The sequence below is a fragment of the Triticum dicoccoides genome, chromosome 1A (assembly GCF_002162155.2).
Source record: "Triticum dicoccoides isolate Atlit2015 ecotype Zavitan chromosome 1A, WEW_v2.0, whole genome shotgun sequence".
Classification (NCBI taxonomy): Eukaryota; Viridiplantae; Streptophyta; class Magnoliopsida; order Poales; family Poaceae; genus Triticum; species Triticum dicoccoides.
In genome coordinates, this window is record NC_041380.1 from 409,967,589 (window position 1) to 409,988,122 (window position 20,534).

The window sequence follows — 20,534 nt, forward strand, 5'->3', positions numbered from 1 at the left end:
ACGTCATTTCCTTTGTCATCGGTATGTTACTTGCCTGAGATTCGATCGTCGGTATCATCATACCTAGTTCAATCTCATTACCGGCAAGTCTCTTTACTCGTTCTGTAATGCATCATCCCGCAACTAACTCATTAGTCACATTGCTTGCAAGGCTTATATTGATGTGCATTACCGAGAGGGCCCAGAGATACCTCTCCGATACACGGAGTGACAAAATCCTAATCTTGATCTATGCCAACTCAACAAACACCTTCAGAGACACCTGTAGAGCATCTTTATAATCACCCAGTTACATTGTGAAGTTTGATAGCACACAAAGTGTTCCTCCGGTATTTGGGAGTTGCATAATCTCATAGTCAGAGGAATATGTATAACTCATGAAGAAAACAATAGCAATAAAACTAAATGATCATAATGCTAAGCTAATGGATGGGTCTTGTCCATCACATCATTCTCTAATGATGTGATCCCGTTCATCAAATGACAACACATGTCTATGGTCAGGAAACTTAACCATCTTTGATTAACGAGCTAGTCAAGTAGAGGCATACTATGGACACTCTATTTTGTCTATGTATTCACACATGTACTAAGTTTCCGGTTAATACAATTTTAGCATGAATAATAAACATTTATCATGATATAAGGAAATATAAATAATAACTTTATTATTGCCTCTAGGGCATATTTCCTTCAACTAGTAGTGTTGATTACATCTTGTAGTTGATTACTATATGGTTTACTTGGTGGAAGATTATATGTTCAGATCCATTAAGCTATTTAATACCCCTCTGATCTTGAGCATGATTATCATTTGTGAGTAGTTACTTTTGTTTTTTAGGTCACGGGAAAAATCTTGTTGCAAGTAATCATGTGAACTTGATATGTGTTCAATATTTTGATAGTATATATGTTGTGGTTCCCTTAGTGATGTCATGTGAACGTTGACTACATGTCACTTCATCATATTTGGACCTGAGGGAATGCATTGTGGAGTAGTTATTAGATGATGGGTTGCGAGAGTGACAGAAACATAAACCCTAGTTTATGCGCTATTCCTTAAGGGACCGATTGGATCCAAAAGTTCAATGCTATGGTTAGAATTTATTCTTAATATTTTTCTCGTAGTTGCGGATGCTTGCGAGGGGGTTAATCATAAGTAGGAGGTTTGTTCAAGTAAGAACATCACCTAAGCACTGATCCACCCACATATTAAATTATCAAAGTAGCGAACACAAATCAAACCAACATGATGAAAGTGACTAGATGAAATTCCCGTGTACCCTCAAGAACGCTTTGCCTATCATAAGAGACCGTTTTGGCCCGTCCTTTGCCTCAAAAGGATTGGGCTAGCTTGCTGCACTTTTGTTACTATTACCGTTAGTTTCTCGTTACAAATTGTCTTGCTATCAAACTACTCTGTTACTTACAATTTCAGCGCTTGCAGACATTACCTTACTAAAAACCACTTGTCATTTCCTTCTGCTCCTCATTGGGTTCGACACTCTTATTGAAAGGACTACGATTGATCCCATATACTTGTGGGTCATCATATCTTCACAGTTCTTGCTTTCTTTAAGCACGAGGTCTTACTTGTTCTCGGTTGCACACATGGACTAGGTCTTCATGGTTAGGTGGTGTGCATCCAATATTGTCGGTAACCTTTAAGTGAAATGGTCTGGTGACTGTTAATGCGTGTTGTCCCATGTCTGACGTACGATGTAGTCGGGTCGTCAAAGTTGATCTCCATCCAATGCAAAGGAGTGTTTCCTTTAAATGACTAGGACACTCAAGGTGCGTATCACCAAATTAAAATCCTATATGTTTTTTTATTGAGGGATTGATATACAGGAAAAAAAGATTTCATACATGGGAAAGAAACCAAAATTCTTGTAGCTTCCACTTCTTTCCCTTTCTCATGCATACTCTCATGTCCCTTACAATAAACCATTTCTTGAAACCCCATCTTCTACCAATGTTTCATCTTTATTTGTACATCTTACCTTACTATTTTTTATAGTTCGTTGTCCTCGATTGCATGCATGAATTAGACCTTCGTGATTAAATTGACCATGCCGTAAACTTCAAGATATTGAGTTAGTGACTGATTATCACTCGTGTCGTCTAGTATCCAATGTAAAATGTAGTTGGATCGTCAAAGTCGATATCCATCCAACTTAAAGGAGTGCTTCTTGTTGAAAGGTCAGAACCTCCAAGGTTTATATCATCAAGCCATATTAAAACTGTGACAAGTAATATGGATTAGAGGAAGTAGGAGTATATGATTTATCATTTTTTTTGCCGAGGGGTTGAAATAAGAAAAATAAAACTCCACATCCCGAAGGAAATGAATATTCTTTGGTCTGTCCTCTTCTTTCCCTTTCTCCCACTGTCCTTCCAAACAAAAAGCTAGACGACTATTCCGAATTTCCCCAGCATTCCATTTCCTCCCCATCTCCACCGCCACCACCTCCTCCTCCCGCTCCTCTCCATGGCCGACTACCACCGCCCCTACCAGCGCGGCCTCCGTCCCCCGCCGTCCTCGGCCCCGGACCCCACCATCTTCCACGGCAATGGTTACTTCTCCTCTGTCGCCCCCCAAGCCAACGCATACTTCTCCTCCGCGCCGAAAGACGGCGCTTTCCCCGGCGCAGGCGACCGGCGGATCGAGATCTACACGAAGGCGCCTCCGCCTCTCCCCCCGCCTCCGCGCCTCGCACTGCCCCCGCCCCCGGGGAGGAGGGAAGGTGGCGTGGGGAGCGGCGGCAGCGGAGGGGGAGGTGGGGGTGGTGGAAGCGCCAACATATGGTGCTTCAGCGACCCGGAGATGAAGCGGCGGCGGCGGGTGGCGAGCTACAAGGCCTACTCAGTGGAAGGGAAAGTGAAGTCCTCGCTGCGGAGGGGCCTCCGCTGGTTCAAAGGCAAGTGCTCCGATATCTTCCACAGCTGGTAACCTCTTCTGCTCGGACGGTGACAGGGTCCCAAGAAACGCAAGCTCCTGAAAAATGTCTGCATTTTGGAATCTTTTGTTTGAAGGTAATGTTCAGAATAATTCCTCTACCACTAATTGAATGCATTTGAGGTTGTGATTGTATATTTGGTGAGCTAATGGAGGCTTAGAGGAACTTGCGACGGGCGTGAATTCATGAAATGTTTGTGATGTGTCGTATTCGCGCCTCTGTAGATTTATCTGCAAGCGGTGGTGGTGATTAGTCATGTTACCCATATCTGTTACTAATAAAACACAAGGGCTGTGTGGGCAAATGTATCTTTTTAGTGGTTATGATTATTTGTTGGGAGATTGGTTTTCAATCAGATTCAGGAATCATGGAAATACCTACGTTTTTTTTTGTACTCTTTCACTATGAATGCTGAATTGTCAGTGGTACCATTTTATCTTGTGGTTTGAATGGCTGGTGAAGTGTGTGGTACTACTATCCATTGGAGTGGGTGTTCTGGTAGGAGGGATTGAAGTGCAATAAATTCTTTCAGACGAGTACGGATTGGGTACATTGATGAACTTCCATCTGAAATTAATAAACAGAAGGACATATGAGACTGAACACCCCCACTGATTGGCTCAAAATTGTTGCAAATAGTTGCTAATTACCTAATCACATATTCACTGGTAGTCTGATAACTAACGCCACCTATTTGAACATAGTTTGGTCCAGTATTTTTGAGAAAATATGAAGTTATCCTGTGGTTGGTGTGACATGTTGACAACCAAACCATGCCACATTATTATTGGCTTGATTATGTTGTTTGACAACCCTTTGTTTGTTTCAACTCTACGTTCCGTGTGGCATGGTTTGGTTCACCAAACTTCCTTATGTTTGTCAACATAATGAAGCCAATATTTGTTCATATAGATGTGTTGATGACCTACCTTTGGTCTTTATGATACAAATTATCATATCAGCCCCTTTGGTCCTTATGATAGTAACATAATTGCCCCTTTGCTTGATAGAATTGCTAGACATCAGTGCCGTCAGCAAGGCCACATCAGCCTTGCATGATGTTCTTTTTTAAAATGTTCTAGCAAATGCGCTTTTGGTTGATGTTACACTGACTATTTGCCGCGTAGCATGTTAAAGAAAACATGGCAGACGGTAACACATTTTCAGGTTGGACATTCTGCGAGCTCTATAATCAGCCACATTCAACACAAATGAATTGAGATGTATAAACGCGTTGATTATGTTGCGTGTCAAATCACAAATCTTAACATGCTTTGTTCAGGCCATGAGACAAAAGTGCTTCTCATTGATCTGTATAGCGGGGCCAAGCGAGCTAGCTTTGTTAAAGAAGATTGCACATGATTGAGCTGTTGTTAGTTCCTCCATTGGTTCATTCTGCTGTGTAGTTACTTATTAATCTTGTCTATTCCCTGCCTCCCTGTTGTATGATGAATACTTCTTCTGAGTGAACAGTTGGTTTCATTTGACTTGTTTCAGAAAGTTCCATTTTTCATGAAAAAACTGACACTGCATTGTGGGCACCAGCATGTTAATTGTTTGCCTGGCAGTGCAAGCTATGCAAATGCAACGCAACAGTGTCAGTGGGGGGACGCTTCATCACCTCTGTCCTGAATGATAATGGAATCTTTGACTGCTTGTATTTCTCAGGAAGAGATGTGGAGGCGTATGCTCCTGACATAGCCCACATGTTTCTTTATCTTCATCTTTACTCTTAATAATGATGTCGAACAATGGGGGTGGTCCAGGGGACCTGGAGTATCTGCTTCTGAGCTCAAATGCTCCCTCATGAACAATAAAATCGAAAAGAATTCAAAAAGATCTGAAACTTTTTTGTTGTAAACTTTGACCAATGTTTTGTACGCTTGCAAAATTTTAGCACTAAATAACATTCATTGAAGTTTGTGGCAAAAAAAAAATCGATGCTTCAAAAATTCTAGTTTTGGAAACATTTGGTAGTGTCGATTTTTTTTTTTTTTTTGCCATGACTTCCACGAACGTCATTTCTTGCTGAAATTTTGCAAGCATACAAAACATTTGTAAAGGTTTACCATAAAAAAATTCAGAATTTTTAAAATTTGTTCTCTAACTTTTTACTGTTTATTAGGGTGCATTTGAGTTCGGGATTAGAATAGGGCTTTCGGAGGTCCGGGCACCTTCTCCTCTTTACGTTTGGGATTTCAGAATGTTGAATTTAAATGTCTCAATTTACTGCAAACAACCATCGGTACTTCTTGAGATGGAAGATCTCATCCAATAGCTGGATGAAGCCGAGAACGTGCTATGGAGTGAACAAGTTGTGGTACAACACAGCTGGAGAAACCTAAATTGTTAATGAATACGTACATCTAGATGTGATTTTGTTATAGCACATATAAGGTAACATCACCGTCAAATTGTGACCCCGCCCCCCTTGTGCGTTTGCTCTGTGTCGTTTCTGGTTGTCGAGTGCTCCTAGTCGATGCCCATTGCGTCAACGGTGCTTGGGCGCTCCTTTTCGCATCGGCCAGTGGGCCGAGCTGCTCGCTCTGGCTTCCTTCGATCAGGTGATGGTTGACCGGTCGCCAGTCGACCATTGACCATTCGAACTTGCATACGTTATTTATGTGGAGTCGACTGTTGCCTGTTCACTTGAAAAAAAATCAAAGAAATTAGAAAAAGTTTGGGCGTTTGTATTTTTTGATAAATTTTCAAAAAATATTTGTGCATTTGAAAAATGTTCGCTGATATTTCCTTAGCTGTTTCCTTCAGGTTTGTTTTCGTTTTTCTTCTTGGTTTAGCTGTTTTGTCGGTTTTCAGTTGTTTTTTCCAGTTCATTTCTATTTTTCTCTTTTGTTTTTTTCCTTTTTTTCAAGTTTTCTGTTTCTGTTTCTTTTTCTTTTTTTCCTTCTCTTTTTTGCCTATTTATATAAAAGGTCACCGTGTAGTAAGAAAATGTTCACCATATATTATAAAAAAAGTTCACCATCATTACGAAACTGTTCATCGTGTATATTACAAAAATGTTCGTCGTATATTAAGAAATTGTTCAGCCTGTTACAAAATATTCACTGTGTATTCGAAATTTGTTCACCATATATTAAGAAATTGTTCAACGTATACGACAAAATATTCATTGTGTATGATTTGTTCAGTGTTGTTTTTACAAAAAAATCCATACTTTTTTTAAAAAAAAGTTTAATGTATATTAAAATGTTCAATGTGTATTCAAAATTTGTTCAGCATATATATTAATATTTTCATAAAATGTTCGAAATAAAAACCGAGCAAAAAAACGTGATCCTATAGTTAACCAGACGTACAGTATCGTTTACTATGGTGCCGGAATGCTAAGGGTCTCTGCATTGCCTTGTTTTAGTTAAACTGCCGGCACAGTTGGATCAACCTGTGCAAAGCCACAGCTCCTTGAACCACACGGGTGTCTTATAGGGACTCTCAGAGGGTTTGGCCTCGTTGTCTCGTGATTGAGTGAGTCATCTGTATGATCTTGTTTCCTAAAAAAAAATAGAAGCTGTATGATCTTGTTGGGCCTGGTTTTCGGCTTTCTGTAATTTTTGGGGGGACTTTACCACTCATTGTGCTGGGCCTTCTAGTATGTTTAATTGTTTGGTTGTTTCTAGCACACCACGCGCCATATGTGTGTTTGTTCTAAATACAAAAAAAAGGCACGCATTTGTGTGGGCGCATTAGCCAAAAAAAACATATGCCTATAAAAACCCCGAAAAAACATATGTATGAAAAACTTCTTTCTATGTATATCTTTTGAGAGACTAAAAAAATGTATATCTTTTGAGAGAAAACTATTTCACAAGTTTTTATGTATATCCACATTTACAAAAAGGAAAAGCGAAAGTATGGTTAAGTGTTGTAGGAAGAAAATGCATGTTCATGCAATTTTAAAAAGTTTCCATAATTTTTTAAAGTGTTGAGTTATTTTTACAAGAAGGTTGGAACCTTCTAGGAGGTTCAAAAAAACCGGTTATAAAAAAACTATATGGACCAGCCGAACAGGAACTTGGCACGTGTGGCATACGGTGCGAACTAATAAAATATATATTAAATGCGCCAAGCACAAGGTTGAACGGGGGTGTGCACCAGGTTGCCATAACACTATTGTAATGAACAAATCTTTAAATCCATTCTAAATGTAATATTTAGCACTTTTTATGACATTCGTAAATCACTTTCGTACTCATATTCTACTAGATACTGTTGGAAACAACAAGGTGTTAATAAATTCATCAAACAATTTCTGTCTAAAGGTAGTATAGACATTTCAACACATAACTCTTTCTAGAATCTCAACCTACAATTCCAGAAAAGAACTCGACAACAGATTCTGGGAGAAGCAGATCCTGCAGAATCCTGTGTGAAAAGAACCGGACCTAAGTGGCGCTTAAGACGCTGAATGGTTTAGACTCATTGTCTCCTGAGTGTGATCTTGTTGGGCCTGGTTTGGTTTGTTTCTAGCACACCACGTCGGGGAATCCTATTCGGCACGCGGTCCCCCGTGATCGGCCTGGCGTGCACCCCCCCTCGCGCGCTGGGTGTTCATGTGGGTTGGACCATTTTTTGGGGTTTTTTCCTTCCTTTTATTCTTCATTTTTTTCGTTTTAATTTTTTTTCTTTTCCTTTCCTTTCTCTTCTTTACCTTGTGAATTTTCTTTTCAAATTCATGAACATTTTTTCGTTCATCAAATTCAAAAGATGTTTATCAAATTCGAAATTTGTTCACAGATTAAATGCGCATCAAATTCAAAATTTGTTCATCCATTTTTCAGAAGAAATGTGCTTGAAAAAAATTATTTGTCCTCAAGTTCAAAAAATGTTCATCGAATTCAAAATTTGGTCAGAAAATATAAAAAATGTTCATAAATGTTTTTCATTAAAATTCAAAATTTTCATTCTTTTGAAATCGTGATTGTTTTTGAATTCAAGAACTACTTTTGAATTCGTTGAACTTATTCATCAATCTGCGAATGTTTTTTTGAAAATCAGAACTTTTTTGAAATATCGAAAAAAACATAGGGCACCTCGCCCCCACATGGGTCGGCCCAGAAGGCGCGCAGGGGAGCGGGGGTGGTACGCGCTGGCTGTCTCACAAGCGCACGGGTCATGGAATACGAGTTCCCCACTATGTCGCCACATGTGTTCGTTGTAACAAGAAAAAAGACCACACATATGTGTGCGCGCATGAGCCAGAAAACACATGTATGAAAAACTTCTTTTCTATGTATATCGTTTGAGAGACTAAAAATGTATATTTGAGAGAAAATCAATTTTGCTAGTTTTATGTATATCCCGTTTACAAACAAGAAAAGTGAAAATATGGTTATATATTGCAGGAAGAAAAATGTATGTTCATGCATTTTTAAAAGGGTCCATATTTTTTAAAGGTGTTGACATATTTTCACAACACACGATGAATTTTTTCAAAATGCATGATGAACATTTTTGAGATACGCCTGCTATTATTTCCCCTAGGGTTTCTCTCCTAGGGTCTACCTTTTCCTCTGGCGGCGCCGCCAGAGTCCACGAGATCCAAACACCGCAAGACCTGCACTCTCCGACGGGATCGTTCGCTCGTTCGAGGTGGTTCGCTGCGTAGGGGTTGCATGGCGGATCTGTTGCAGTTGGAAGGAGGAAGGAGGGAGTTGGGAGGAAAGGCGGAAGTACGAAGGGAGGAAGATAAGATAGCAGATGGAGAGGGAGGATTGGGAAGCACGAGCCAGCAACCGAAGAGGGCCCAGGAGGATGCATCGGCGGATCACGCCATGTCCGATCTGGGGGAGGACGAAGAGGAAGCATGGGATCACTATGGCCCAGATCCGGCCCTTGAGGATGCGTTTGAAGGGCTAAACTTACATGGTGAAGAAGAGGAGGATTTGGATCTATCTGGATAAGTGGAGGAGCTGATCAGGGATGTGAGGTCGTTAGCGCTGTTTAGGGTTCATACCATGCGGCCGTTCAGCCACTCGGCACTATTGAACTCGATGAGGAACGCGTGGGCATGTGCCCAAGGGATCACTTTTAACATCAAAGGTCCGAACTTGTTCCTTGCACAGTGCCATTGCTTGGGAGATTGGAAACGTGTAATGGAAGGGGGCCATGGCAATTCCGAAGGGATCCAGTAGTTTTGGTGGAGTATGATGGATTCACAAACGTAGCAGCGTATGCTCTGGACATGTACCCGCTCTGGGCAAGGATTAAAGGCCTTCCGGATGGGCTGACAAGGAAGAAGGAGTTAGCGGAAAAGGTTGCTAAAAAGGTTGGAGAACCACCGTTTACGGTTATGGTGAATGAAGGAAAGATAAACCCATCGAGTTATCTACGGGTGAAAGTGTTTGTTAATGTGTATAAGCCTCTTGTGAGATTTGTTCCAATCACTTTGAAGGAGAGGAAGAAATACCCGGTTAGTTATGAGAAGCTCCCTGATTTCTGTTTCTTCTGTGGATGCATGGGTCATGTAGTTGAGCAGTGCGGAGATGGCATTCACTTGCCTAGCTTGTGCGAATGGGGAGACTGGCTCCACTAGAATAATGAACCGAGCGGAGGAGGAGGAGGTGTAGGTCGAGGAGGTAGATCTGGTGCGAGGGGTGGGAGCTTTGCTGCAGGAAGTGCTGGGCGTGGGGGGAGAAGAGGCGGCGCTGGGGGAAGAGGGGATGGAGGCAGTATGAGGTTTAATGGCGGCGGGAGAGGGCGGGAAGAAGGACTTGCCAATGAAACTCTTGATCAGTCGGAAGATAATAATCTGCATGTTGATGATGTAGGAGGGAGGGTTCGTAAGAGGCTTATTGCTGAAGATGGCACGGTGAATGGTAGTGGGCAGGCAATACAAAATTCTGCCGGCATAGTGTCGAATGTTGTGTTGATGCTTGAAAGTGGCGGTGGTACGGGAAGCCAAGTGGATGGGGGTGCTGCTCACACCCCGGGCAAAGTCCCAATCGTTAAAAGGAGGAAGCAGGGGGAGGAAGGAAGTGAAGTGGTACCTGACCAGAAGAATGAGGCGGCCTCCGTGTGTGAGGACCGCCGGGTCCAATGAATTTCTTGAGTTGGAACTGCCGGGGTGGGGGGAATACCCGGACAGTTCATGAGTTGGCGACGTTATCTCAGTCGCATTCCCCCAACTTTATCTTCCTATGTGAAACTAGACAGAAGGCTAGCAAGATGAAAAGGATCCGGGCAAGATTGGGCCTTAAGGGCTTTGAGGGTGTGGACAGCAATGGTATGAGCGGGGGTCTGGCCCTTTACTGGCATGAGTCTTGTGTTGTGGAGGTGGTTGATAAAGAGGAAAGGTATATTGATGCTTTAGTGAGGATGCATGAGCGTGGAACCCAATGGAGAGTTACTTGTGTGTATGGAGAACCTCGCACTGAAAATCGTCATCTCATGTGGACGAAGCTTCAGAGTTTGAAGAATACTTGTGATCTTCCATGACTTGTAATAGGTGATTTTAATGAAGCACTTTGGAGTTTTGAACATCTCTCGGCTACCCCAAGACCAGAACCACAAATGTTGGCGTTTAGAGACACTTTGGAGGTCTGCGAGTTGGTGGATTTGGGCTTCTCCGGGGTCCCGTTTACATATGATAACAAGCGCAGCAGCAACGGAAACGTGAGGGTCAGGTTGGATCAGGCTGTAGCATGTAATGCATGGAGAAACCTGTTTCCCTATGCTTTGGTTAAACATGTTCCATCACCATGTTTTGATCATGTGGTTTTGGTGCTCAAAGGAGAGGAGGAACAACAACCACTAGGTGGTGGCGTTCGTCGGTACGAACTTTTTGGGAGAGGGATCCGGTGTTGCCAGAAGTTGTCAAAACCGCGTGGGACTCAGTTGGCTCGGTTGATAGCATGGATGGCCTGCAGCAAGCACTCTCGAAAACAATGTCAGCATTAAGATCGTGGAGTAAGAAGTTTGGTAATGTTATGAGGGAGCTAGCTAAGTCTCGCACGCAATTGGAGGAGCTTATGAATATGAATGCTGACAGGCAGGATATTAGAAGTGTAACTGACAAGATGAATGAATTATTGTACCAGGAGGAAATGATGTGGTTGCAAAGATCTCGAATTACTTGGCTCAAGGAGGGGGATAGAAACACAAGGTATTTTCAGAGCAAGGCAGTGTGGAGGGCCAGGAAGAATAAGATTAAGGAGTTGTCTGACAGCATTGGTGTGGTCTACTCGGATATGGCATCAATGGGGCGCATTGCGAATGAATATTTTCACAACATCTACAAAGCCAATCCGAACATTGATCCCTCGACTGTTGTGGATCTTTTTTCTCGAGTGGTGTCAGCAGAGGATAATATCAAGCTCTGTGCGCCGTTCAGCGACAAGGAGATCTCAGATGCCCTGTTTCAAATCGGGCCTTTGAAGGCCCCAGGTCCGGATGGCTTTCCGGCCCGGTTTTTTCAGCGCAACTGGAGTGTGCTGAAGGAGAGTATTCTGGCTACAGTAAAGGAATTTTTTACCTCGGGCGTAATACCAGAAGGGGTGAATAATACTTCCATTGTGCTCATTCCAAAAATTTCTAATCCTATTAAGGTTTCTGATTTCAGGCCCATAAGTCTTTCCAATGTAACATACAAGGTGATTTCCAAGTGTTTAGTCAACCGTCTTCGCCCGTTGTTGGATGATCTTATTTCACCTGAATAGAGTGCTTTCATTCCGGGGAGGATGATCACGGACAATGCACTAGTGGCTTTTGAATGTATCCATTATATCAAACAGGAAAAAGACCCTTCGAAGAGCTTTTGTGCATACAAGGTAGATCTTTCCAAAGCATATGATAGGGTGGATTGGGGCTTCTTGAAGCAAATGATGCAAAAGTTGGGCTTCTCAGACCGGTGGGTGGACTGGATTATGGCGTGTGTCACATCGGTTAGATACTCTGTTAAATTAAATGGGACCCTCTTGGATTCGTTTGCACCGACGCGTGGGCTTCGGCAAGGTGACCCTTTATCACTGTTTTTGTTCTTGTTTGTGGCAGATGGCCTTTCTGCGGTCTTAAACCAGCAAGTATCAACTGGTGTCCTCACACCGGTTAGGATATGCAGAAGAGCGCCGGGTATCTCACATCTATTGTTCGCGGATGACACTCTTTTGTTCTTTGAAGCTTCTCAAGAATAGGCCCTACATGTGAGAAAGGCACTGGATATGTATAGTGCGGCAACTGGTCAACTCTTGAATTATAACAAATGCTCTCTGTTTTTTGGTGCTTCATGCCCGGAACCAGTACAGAATCAGGTCAGGACTACCCTTCAGGTGACCAGCACACTCTTTGAGGAAAGGTACTTGGGTCTTCCTACGCCAGAGGGTCGCATGTCCAAGGGTAAATTTCAGAACTTACAAATGAGTTTAACAAAGCGTCTGATACAATGGGGGGATGGACATTTAGCGCAGCCGGGAAGAGAGGCACTCATTAAATCGGTAGCCCAAGCATTACCAACGTATGTCATGGGGGTTTTCAAGTTACCGTTCTCCTTGTGTGATGATCTGACAAGGATGATCAAGATTTTTTATTGGGGTTCAGAGAAAGGCAAGAGGAAACTGCATTGGAGAGGATGGGGCTATCTCCTCCAGCCTAAATCAAGAGGAGGAGTTGGATTCCGAGACCTCCGTATATTCAATCAAGCTCTGCTCTCACGTCAAGCATGGAGATTGATCACTAGGCCGAACAGTCTATGCGCGAGAGTTCTTAAAGCACATTACTATCCTAACAGGAAGTTGGAGGATACCGTCTTCTCGGGGAACGCCTCATCCTCATGGCAGGCTATAAGCCATGGATTGGACCTGCTGAAAAAGGGTTTGCTATGGAGGGTCGGGAATGGTAAGAGTATTAGAATTTGGAGAGATAATTGGATCCCCCGGCCTTTCTCCTTCAGGCCGATCTCACCACAAGGTCGATGTCGCGTCCGTTTTGTGGCTGATTTGTTGTATGATAATGGCTCCTGGAAGTACGATCAGTTGGTGAGGTACTTTGCTGCAGCTGATGTCATGGAAATTCTGAAAATTCGAGTGTCACCAAGGAAGGAGGAGGATGTGATAGCATGGGGCCCAGGGCGTCACGGTCAGTTCTCTGTAAAATCTGCCTATGATATGGCCTTTCAGGAGGAACACAGAAGTAATGCGGTATCTTCGAGTAGCAATCCAGAGGGCAACAGATCCCTCTGGAAATTGGTATGGTCTGCAGAGGTTCCTCCCAAGGTTCAGAATTTTGCGTGGCGGTTATGTATGGACAGTCTCCCAACGTGGAAGAACAAACAAAGACGAGGGCTTGAAGTATCAAGTCTGTGTCCGGTCTGTGCTGTGGAAACTGAAGATAATTTCCACCCTGTTCTTCGGTGCCCGCTGGCTCGTCAACTATATGAGGCCATGTCGAAGGTGTGGAAATTGCCAGCAATCGAAACGATTATGTACACAGGCAAAGAATGGTTATTTCAGCTCCTGGAAAAACTGGACCAAACCACACGCAGCATACTACTATTTATGTTCTGGAGGTGTTGGTATGTGCGTAATGAGGTGGTGCATCAGAAGCCTGCCCCACCAGTGAATGCATCATGCAGATTTCTTCAGAGCTACTTGGAGTCGCTCATTGCAATCAAAGTAAATGGAGATATGGACCCCCGGAAGGGCAAGATGAGCTGTTTACTCATTGCTAAACCCCCTCGAGTTTGTACAACAGAGCCAGAATTGAAGTGGGATCCGCCCAAGCGAGGATGGGCAAAACTGAACACTGATGGGTCCTACGACGCCGGTGGTTCTGCCGGATCAGGTATGATCCTACGAGATGAGGTGGGTGGTATTATCTTCTCTGCGTGTAGGCAGCTGTTTTCATGCCGGGATGCGCTGGAATTGGAGCTTACTGCGTGTATGGAAGGACTGTCATTGTCATTACAAAGAAGTGAAGCACCCAATTTCTATGGAGATGGACTCGCTCATGGCTGTTTCCATGATCCAAGGGGAGGGAGTTGACAGATCAGTATATGCCTCCATAGTGAATGAGATCAAGTACCTTAGAACTTTGAGAGAGACGTGTATTACTCATGTATCCCGTAGCCAAAATAAAGCTAGTGATTGTTTAGCAAAGTTTGCTAGAGTTAGTCAAAGAACTGTGACGTGGCTACGATCGGGCCCTCCCAGTGTCCTAGATTTGGTGCAAGATGATTGTAACGACCTTTTGAATGAGTAATACATGGTTTTTTCCCCGCAAAAAAAACATTTTTGAGATACACAAATTATTTTTCTAAAACTAGCACAATGATCGTCACTGCTACAAAATTATAAAATACGAGGACTTTGGTCAGTGGCTTAGGATGTCATCAAACTATTGTGTCGTGCGGCCTTTGTGCGTAGTTTACTATTAAAAAGAACAAAATACTATGAAAAATCATACATCAAGCATTGGAGTATATTAAGCGATCATTGCAAGACACAACATTGTAAATGTTGAAACATAAGGGAATAGACAATCGGCAAGTTGATTGAACATGGCACAAGGGTAGGACAATGGCTATCATCGCTTTGGAATTGCAATTTGTTCACTCTCATAATCTATGCTATAGAACCAGGAGAAATTGGTAAGTAAGAAACTAAAAACAAGAGCATTATTTTGAGCTGGAGTTACATTTCTGCGTTATTTGTTCTTTCTTTAATTGTTGATCTCACATAAAAATAGTAATGTAGTTGTTTATTTGTGGTAGGTCCCACATGTGAGCAAAGTATATTTATTTATGTTTTGAAAGGTTGTTGGTCCCACATGTGGGTAGGGGTGCATTCCTTTATCGGTCAAAGTTATTTATCCCACATGTGGGTAGAGGTGCATTTGTTTATTGATGAAGGTTGTTGGTCTCACACATGTGGTATAGGACTATAGGTGTATTTGTTTATCGGTGAAGATTGATGGTTTCACATGTGAACTTATCACCAACTGCAACCATTATAAGTAGGAAAGTAATACACAATGGACATTTTTTTAGCATGAGGGGAATATTTTTTAAAAGTGTATGATGAAAAATTTATAAATATACTACATACTATTATTTGAAACACGGTCAACATTAATACAAGAATGTGCATGATGGAGGAAAGAAACAAAAAGGAAAAAAACTGAGGGTGGACATGCAACTAGGTTGGGGCTAGTTGTGTTAATGGTGGACATGCAACTGGGCCAGACAAGTTTTGTGTGGAGCGTGGACATGCAACTGGGTTGGGGCCAGGGCAAATTGCATGTTGAGGGTGGACATACAACTGGCTTAGGGCGAGATGAGTTGTGTATTGATGGTGGACATACAACTAGGTCGGGCGAGTTGAACGTCAACGGTTAACATGCAAATGGGATGGGCGAATTATGTGTCGATAGTGGAGACAGTACTGGGTCAGGCGAGTTATGTCTCCATAATGGAGATGCAATTGGGTTGGGGATCAGGCAAGTTGCTTCATGGGTGGACATGCAATTAGGTCGGGCGAGTTGCATGTCAAACATAGACATGCAACTAAGCCAGTTAGGGCCAAGTTACACGTCGAGGATGGTCATGTAATTGGGTGGGTGTTGGCACAAGTTGCATGTTGAGGGTGTATACGCAGTTCATTCGGGCAAGTTGCATGTTGAGGGTGGACATGCAACTTGGTGAGGTTGGGCAGGTTGCATGTCTAGGGTGAACATGCAACCGGGTCGGGGTCGAGCAAGTTGCATGTCAATGATGGACATGCAACTGTTGGGGAACGTAGTAATTTCAAAAAAATTCCTACGCACACGCAAGATCATGGTGATGCATAGCAACGAGAGGGGAGAGTGTTTTCTACGTACCCTTGTAGATCGACAACGGAAGCGTTTGGTTGATGTAGTCGTACGTCTCCACGGCCCGACCGATCAAGCACCGAAACTACGGCACCTCCGAGTTCTAGCACACGTTCAGCTCAATGACGATCCCCGGACTCCGATCCAGCAAAGTGTCGGGGAAGAGTTCCGTCAACACGACGGCGTGGTGACGATCTTGATGCACTACCGTCGCAGGGCTTCGCCTAAGCACCGCTACAATATTATCGAGGACTATGGTGGAAGGGGGCACCGCACACGGCTAAGAGTATGATCACGTGGATCAACTTGTGTCTAGGGGTGCCCCCTGCCCCCGGGTATATAAAGGAGCAAGGGGAGGAGGCCGGCCGGCCCCTATAGGCGCGCCAGGAGGAGTCCTCCTCCTAGTAGGAGTAGGACTCCTACTAGGAGGGGGAAAGAAGTGGGGAGGGAGAGGGAAAGGGGGGCGCCGCCCCCCCCTCTCCTAGTCCAATTCGGACCAGGGGGGAGGAGGCGCGCGGCCCACCTTTGGGTGCCCCTCTCTCTTTCAACTAAGGCCCATATGGCCCATTACTTCTCCCGGGGGGTTCCGGTAACCTTCCGGCTCTCCGGTTTTCTCCGAAATCACCCGGAACACTTCCGGTGTCCGAATATAGCCGTCCATTATATCAATCTTTATGTCTCGACCATTTCGAGACTCCTCATCATGTCCGTGATCACATCCGGGACTCCGAACTAACTTCGGTACATCAAAACTCATAAACTCATAATATAACTGTCATCGAAACCTTAAGCGTGCGGACCCTACGGGTTCGAGAACAATGTAGACATGACCGAGACACGTGTCCGGTCAATAACCAATAGCGGAACCTGGATGCTCATATTGGCTCCTACATATTCTACGAAGATCTTTATCGGTCAGACCGCATAACAACATATGTTGTTCCCTTTGTCATCGGTATGTTACTTGCCCGAGATTCGATCGTCGGTATCTCAATACCTTGTTCAATCTCGTTACCGGCAAGTCTCTTTACTCGTTCCGTAATACATCATCTCACAACTAACTCATTAGTTGCAATGCTTGCAAGGCTTATGTGATGTGCATTACCGAGAGGGCCCAGAGATACCTCTCCGACAATCGGAGTGACAAATCCTAATCTCGAAATACGCCAACCCAACATGTACCTTTGGAGACACCTGTAGAGCTCCTTTATAATCACCCAGTTACGTTGTGACATTTGGTAGCACACAAAGTGTTCCTCCGGCAAACGGGAGTTGCATAATCTCATAGTCATAGGAACATGTATAAGTCATGAAGAAAGAAATAGCAACATACTAAACGATCGGGTGCTAAGCTAATGGAATGGGTCATGTCAATCAGATCATTCATCTAATGATGTGATCCTGTTAATCAAATGACAACTCTTTGTCCATGGTTAGGAAACATAACCATCTTTGATTAACAAGCTAGTCTAGTAGAGGCATACTAGTGACACTCTGTTTGTCTATGTATTCACACATGTATTATGTTTCCGGTTAATACAATTCTAGCATGAATAATAAACTTTTATCATGATATATAAGGAAATAAATAATAACTTTATTATTGCCTCTAGGGCATATTTCCTTCAGTCTCCCACTTGCACTAGAGTCAATAATCTAGATTACACAGTAATGATTCTCACACCCATGGAGCCTTGGTGCTGATCATGTTTTGCTCGTGGAAGAGGCTTAGTCAACGGGTCTGCTATATTCAGATCCGTATGTATCTTGCAAATCTCTATGTCTCCCACCTGGACTAGATCCCGGATGGAATTGAAGCGTCTCTTGATGTGATTGGTTCTCTTGTGAAATCTGGATTCCTTTGCCAAGGCAATTGCACCATTATTGTCACAAAAGATTTTCATTGGACCCGATGCACTAGGTATGACACCTAGATCGGATATGAACTCCTTCATCCAGACTCCTTCATTCGCTGCTTCCGAAGCAGCTATGTATTCCGCTTCACACGTAGATCCCGCCACGATGCTCTGTTTAGAACTGCACCAACTGACAGCTCCACCGTTTAATGTAAACACATATCCGGTTTGCGATTTAGAATCGTCCAGATCAGTGTCAAAGCTTGCATCAACGTAACCTTTTACGATGAGCTCTTTGTCACCTCCATATATGAGAAACATATCCTTAGTCCTTTTCAGGTACTTCAGGATGTTCTTGACTGTTGTCCAGTGATCCACTCCTGGATTACTTTGGTACCTCCCTGCTAAACTTATAGCAAGGCACACATCAGGTCTAGTACACAACATTGCATACATGATAGAGCCTATGGCTGACGCATAGGGAACATCTTTCATATTCTCTCTATCTTCTGCAGTGGTCGGGCATTGAGTTTGACTCAACTTCACACCTTGTAACACAGGCAAGAATCCTTTCTTTGCTTGATCCATTTTGAACTTCTTCAAAATCTTGTCAAGGTATGTGCTTTGTGAAAAGTCCAATTAAGCGTCTTGATCGATCTCTATAGATCTTTATGCCTAATATCTAAGCAGCTTTACCGAGGTCTTTCATTGAAAAACTCTCATTCAAGTATCCCTTTATGCTATCCAGAAATTCTATATCATTTCCAATCAGTAATATGTCGTCCACATATAATATCAGAAATGCTACAGAGCTCCCACTCACTTTCTTGTAAATACAGGCTTCTCCAAAGGTCTGTATAAAACCAAATGCTTTGATCACACTGTCAAAGCATTTATTCCAACTCCGAGAGGCTTGCACCAGTCCATAAATGGATCACTGGAGCTTGCACACTTTGTTAGCTCCCTTTGGATCGACAAAACCTTCCAGTTGCATCATATACAACTCTTCTTCCAGAAATCCATTCAGGAATGCAGTTTTGACATCCATCTGCCAAATTTCATAATCATAAAATGCGGCAATTGCTAACATGATTCGGACAGACTTAAGCATCGCTACGGGTGAGAAGGTCTCATCATAGTCAACCCCTTGAACTTGTGGAAAACCTTTTGCGACAAGTCGAGCTTTGTAGACAGTAATATTACCATCAGTGTCAGTCTTCTTCTTGAAGATCCATTTATTCTCAATTGCTTGCCGATCATCAGGCAAGTCAACCAAAGTCCATACTTTGTTCTCATACATGGATCCCATCTCAGATTTCATGGCTTCAAGCCATTTTTCGGAATCTGGGCTCACCATCGCTTCTTCATAGTTCGTAGGTTCATCATGATCTAGTAGCATGACTTCTAGAACAGGATTACCGTACCACTCTGGCGCGGATCTTACTCTGGTTGATCTACGAGGTTCAGTAGTATCTTGTTCTGAAGTTTCATGATCATTATCATTAGCTTCCTCACTAATTGGTGTAGGTGTCGCAGAAACAGGTTTCTGTGATGTACTACTTTCTAATAAGGGAGCAGGTACAGTTACCTCGTCAAGTTCTACTTTCCTCCCACTTACTTCTTTCGAGAGAAACTCCTTCTCTAGAAAGGATCCTTTCTTAGCAATGAAAGTCTTGCCTTCGGATCTGTGATAGAAGGTGCACCCAACAGTCTCCTTTGGGTATCCTATGAAGACACATTTCTCCGATTTGGGTTCGAGCTTATCAGGTTGAAGCTTTTTCACATAAGCATCGCAGTCCCAAACTTTAAGAAACGACAACTTTGGTTTCTTGCCAAACCATAGTTTATAAGGTGTCGTCTCAACGGATTTTGATGGTGCCCTATTTAACGTGAATGCGGCCGTCTCTAAAGCATAACCCCAAAATGATAGCGGTAAATTTGTAAGGGACATCATAGATCGCACCTTATCAAGTAAAGTACGATTACGACGTTCGGACACACCATTACGCTGAGATGTTCCGGGTGGCGTGAGTTGCGAAACTATTCCGCATTGTTTCAGATGTAGACCAAACTCGTAACTCAAATATTCTCCTCCACGATCAGATCGCAGAAACTTTATTTTCTTGCTACGATGATTTTCAACTTCACTCTGAAATTCTTTAAACTTTTCAAATGTTTCAGACTTATGCTTCATTAAGTAGATATACCCATATCTGCTTAAATCATCTGTGAAGGTGAGAAAATAACGATATCCGCCACGAGCCTCAACATTCATCGGACCACATACATCTGTATGTATGATTTCCAACAAATCTGTTGCTCTCTCCATTGTACCGGAGAACGGTGTTTTAGTCATCTTGCCCACAAGGCACGGTTCGCAAGTACCAAGTGATTCATAATCAAGAGGTTCCTAAAGTCCATCAGTATGGAGTTTCTTCATGCGCTTTACACCGATATGACCTAAACGGCAGTGCCACAAATAAGTTGCACTATCATTATCAACTCTGCATCTTTTGGCTTCAACATTATGAATATGTGTGTTACTACTATCGAGATTCATCAAAAATAGACCACTCTTCAAAGGTGCATGACCATAAAAGATATTACTCATATAAATAGAACAACCATTATTCTCTGATTTAAATGAATAACCGTCTCGCATTAAACAAGATCTAGATATAATGTTCATGCTCAACGCTGGCACCAATTAACAATTATTTAGGTCTAATACTAATCCCGAAGGTAGATGTAGAGGTAGCGTGCCGACCGCGATCACATCGACTTTAGAACCATTTCCCACGCGCATCGTCACCTCGTCCTTTGCCAGTGTTCGCTTAATCCGTAGTCCCTATTTCGAGTTGCAAATATTAGCAACAGAACCAGTATCAAATACCCAGGT

At 42.9% G+C, this 20,534-nt stretch overlaps 1 protein-coding gene across 1 annotated transcript; it reads left to right on the top strand.

Moving 5' to 3' along the window:
• The first annotated feature begins 2,414 nt into the window (after window positions 1-2,414).
• Window positions 2,415-3,399, top strand: LOC119276350 (class E basic helix-loop-helix protein 22-like). Its single transcript, XM_037557404.1, has one exon. The coding sequence runs from the start codon at window positions 2,492-2,494 to the stop codon at window positions 2,951-2,953; it is 462 nt and encodes a 153-aa protein (XP_037413301.1). The 5' UTR covers window positions 2,415-2,491; the 3' UTR covers window positions 2,954-3,399.
• The last annotated feature ends 17,135 nt before the right edge of the window (window positions 3,400-20,534 follow it).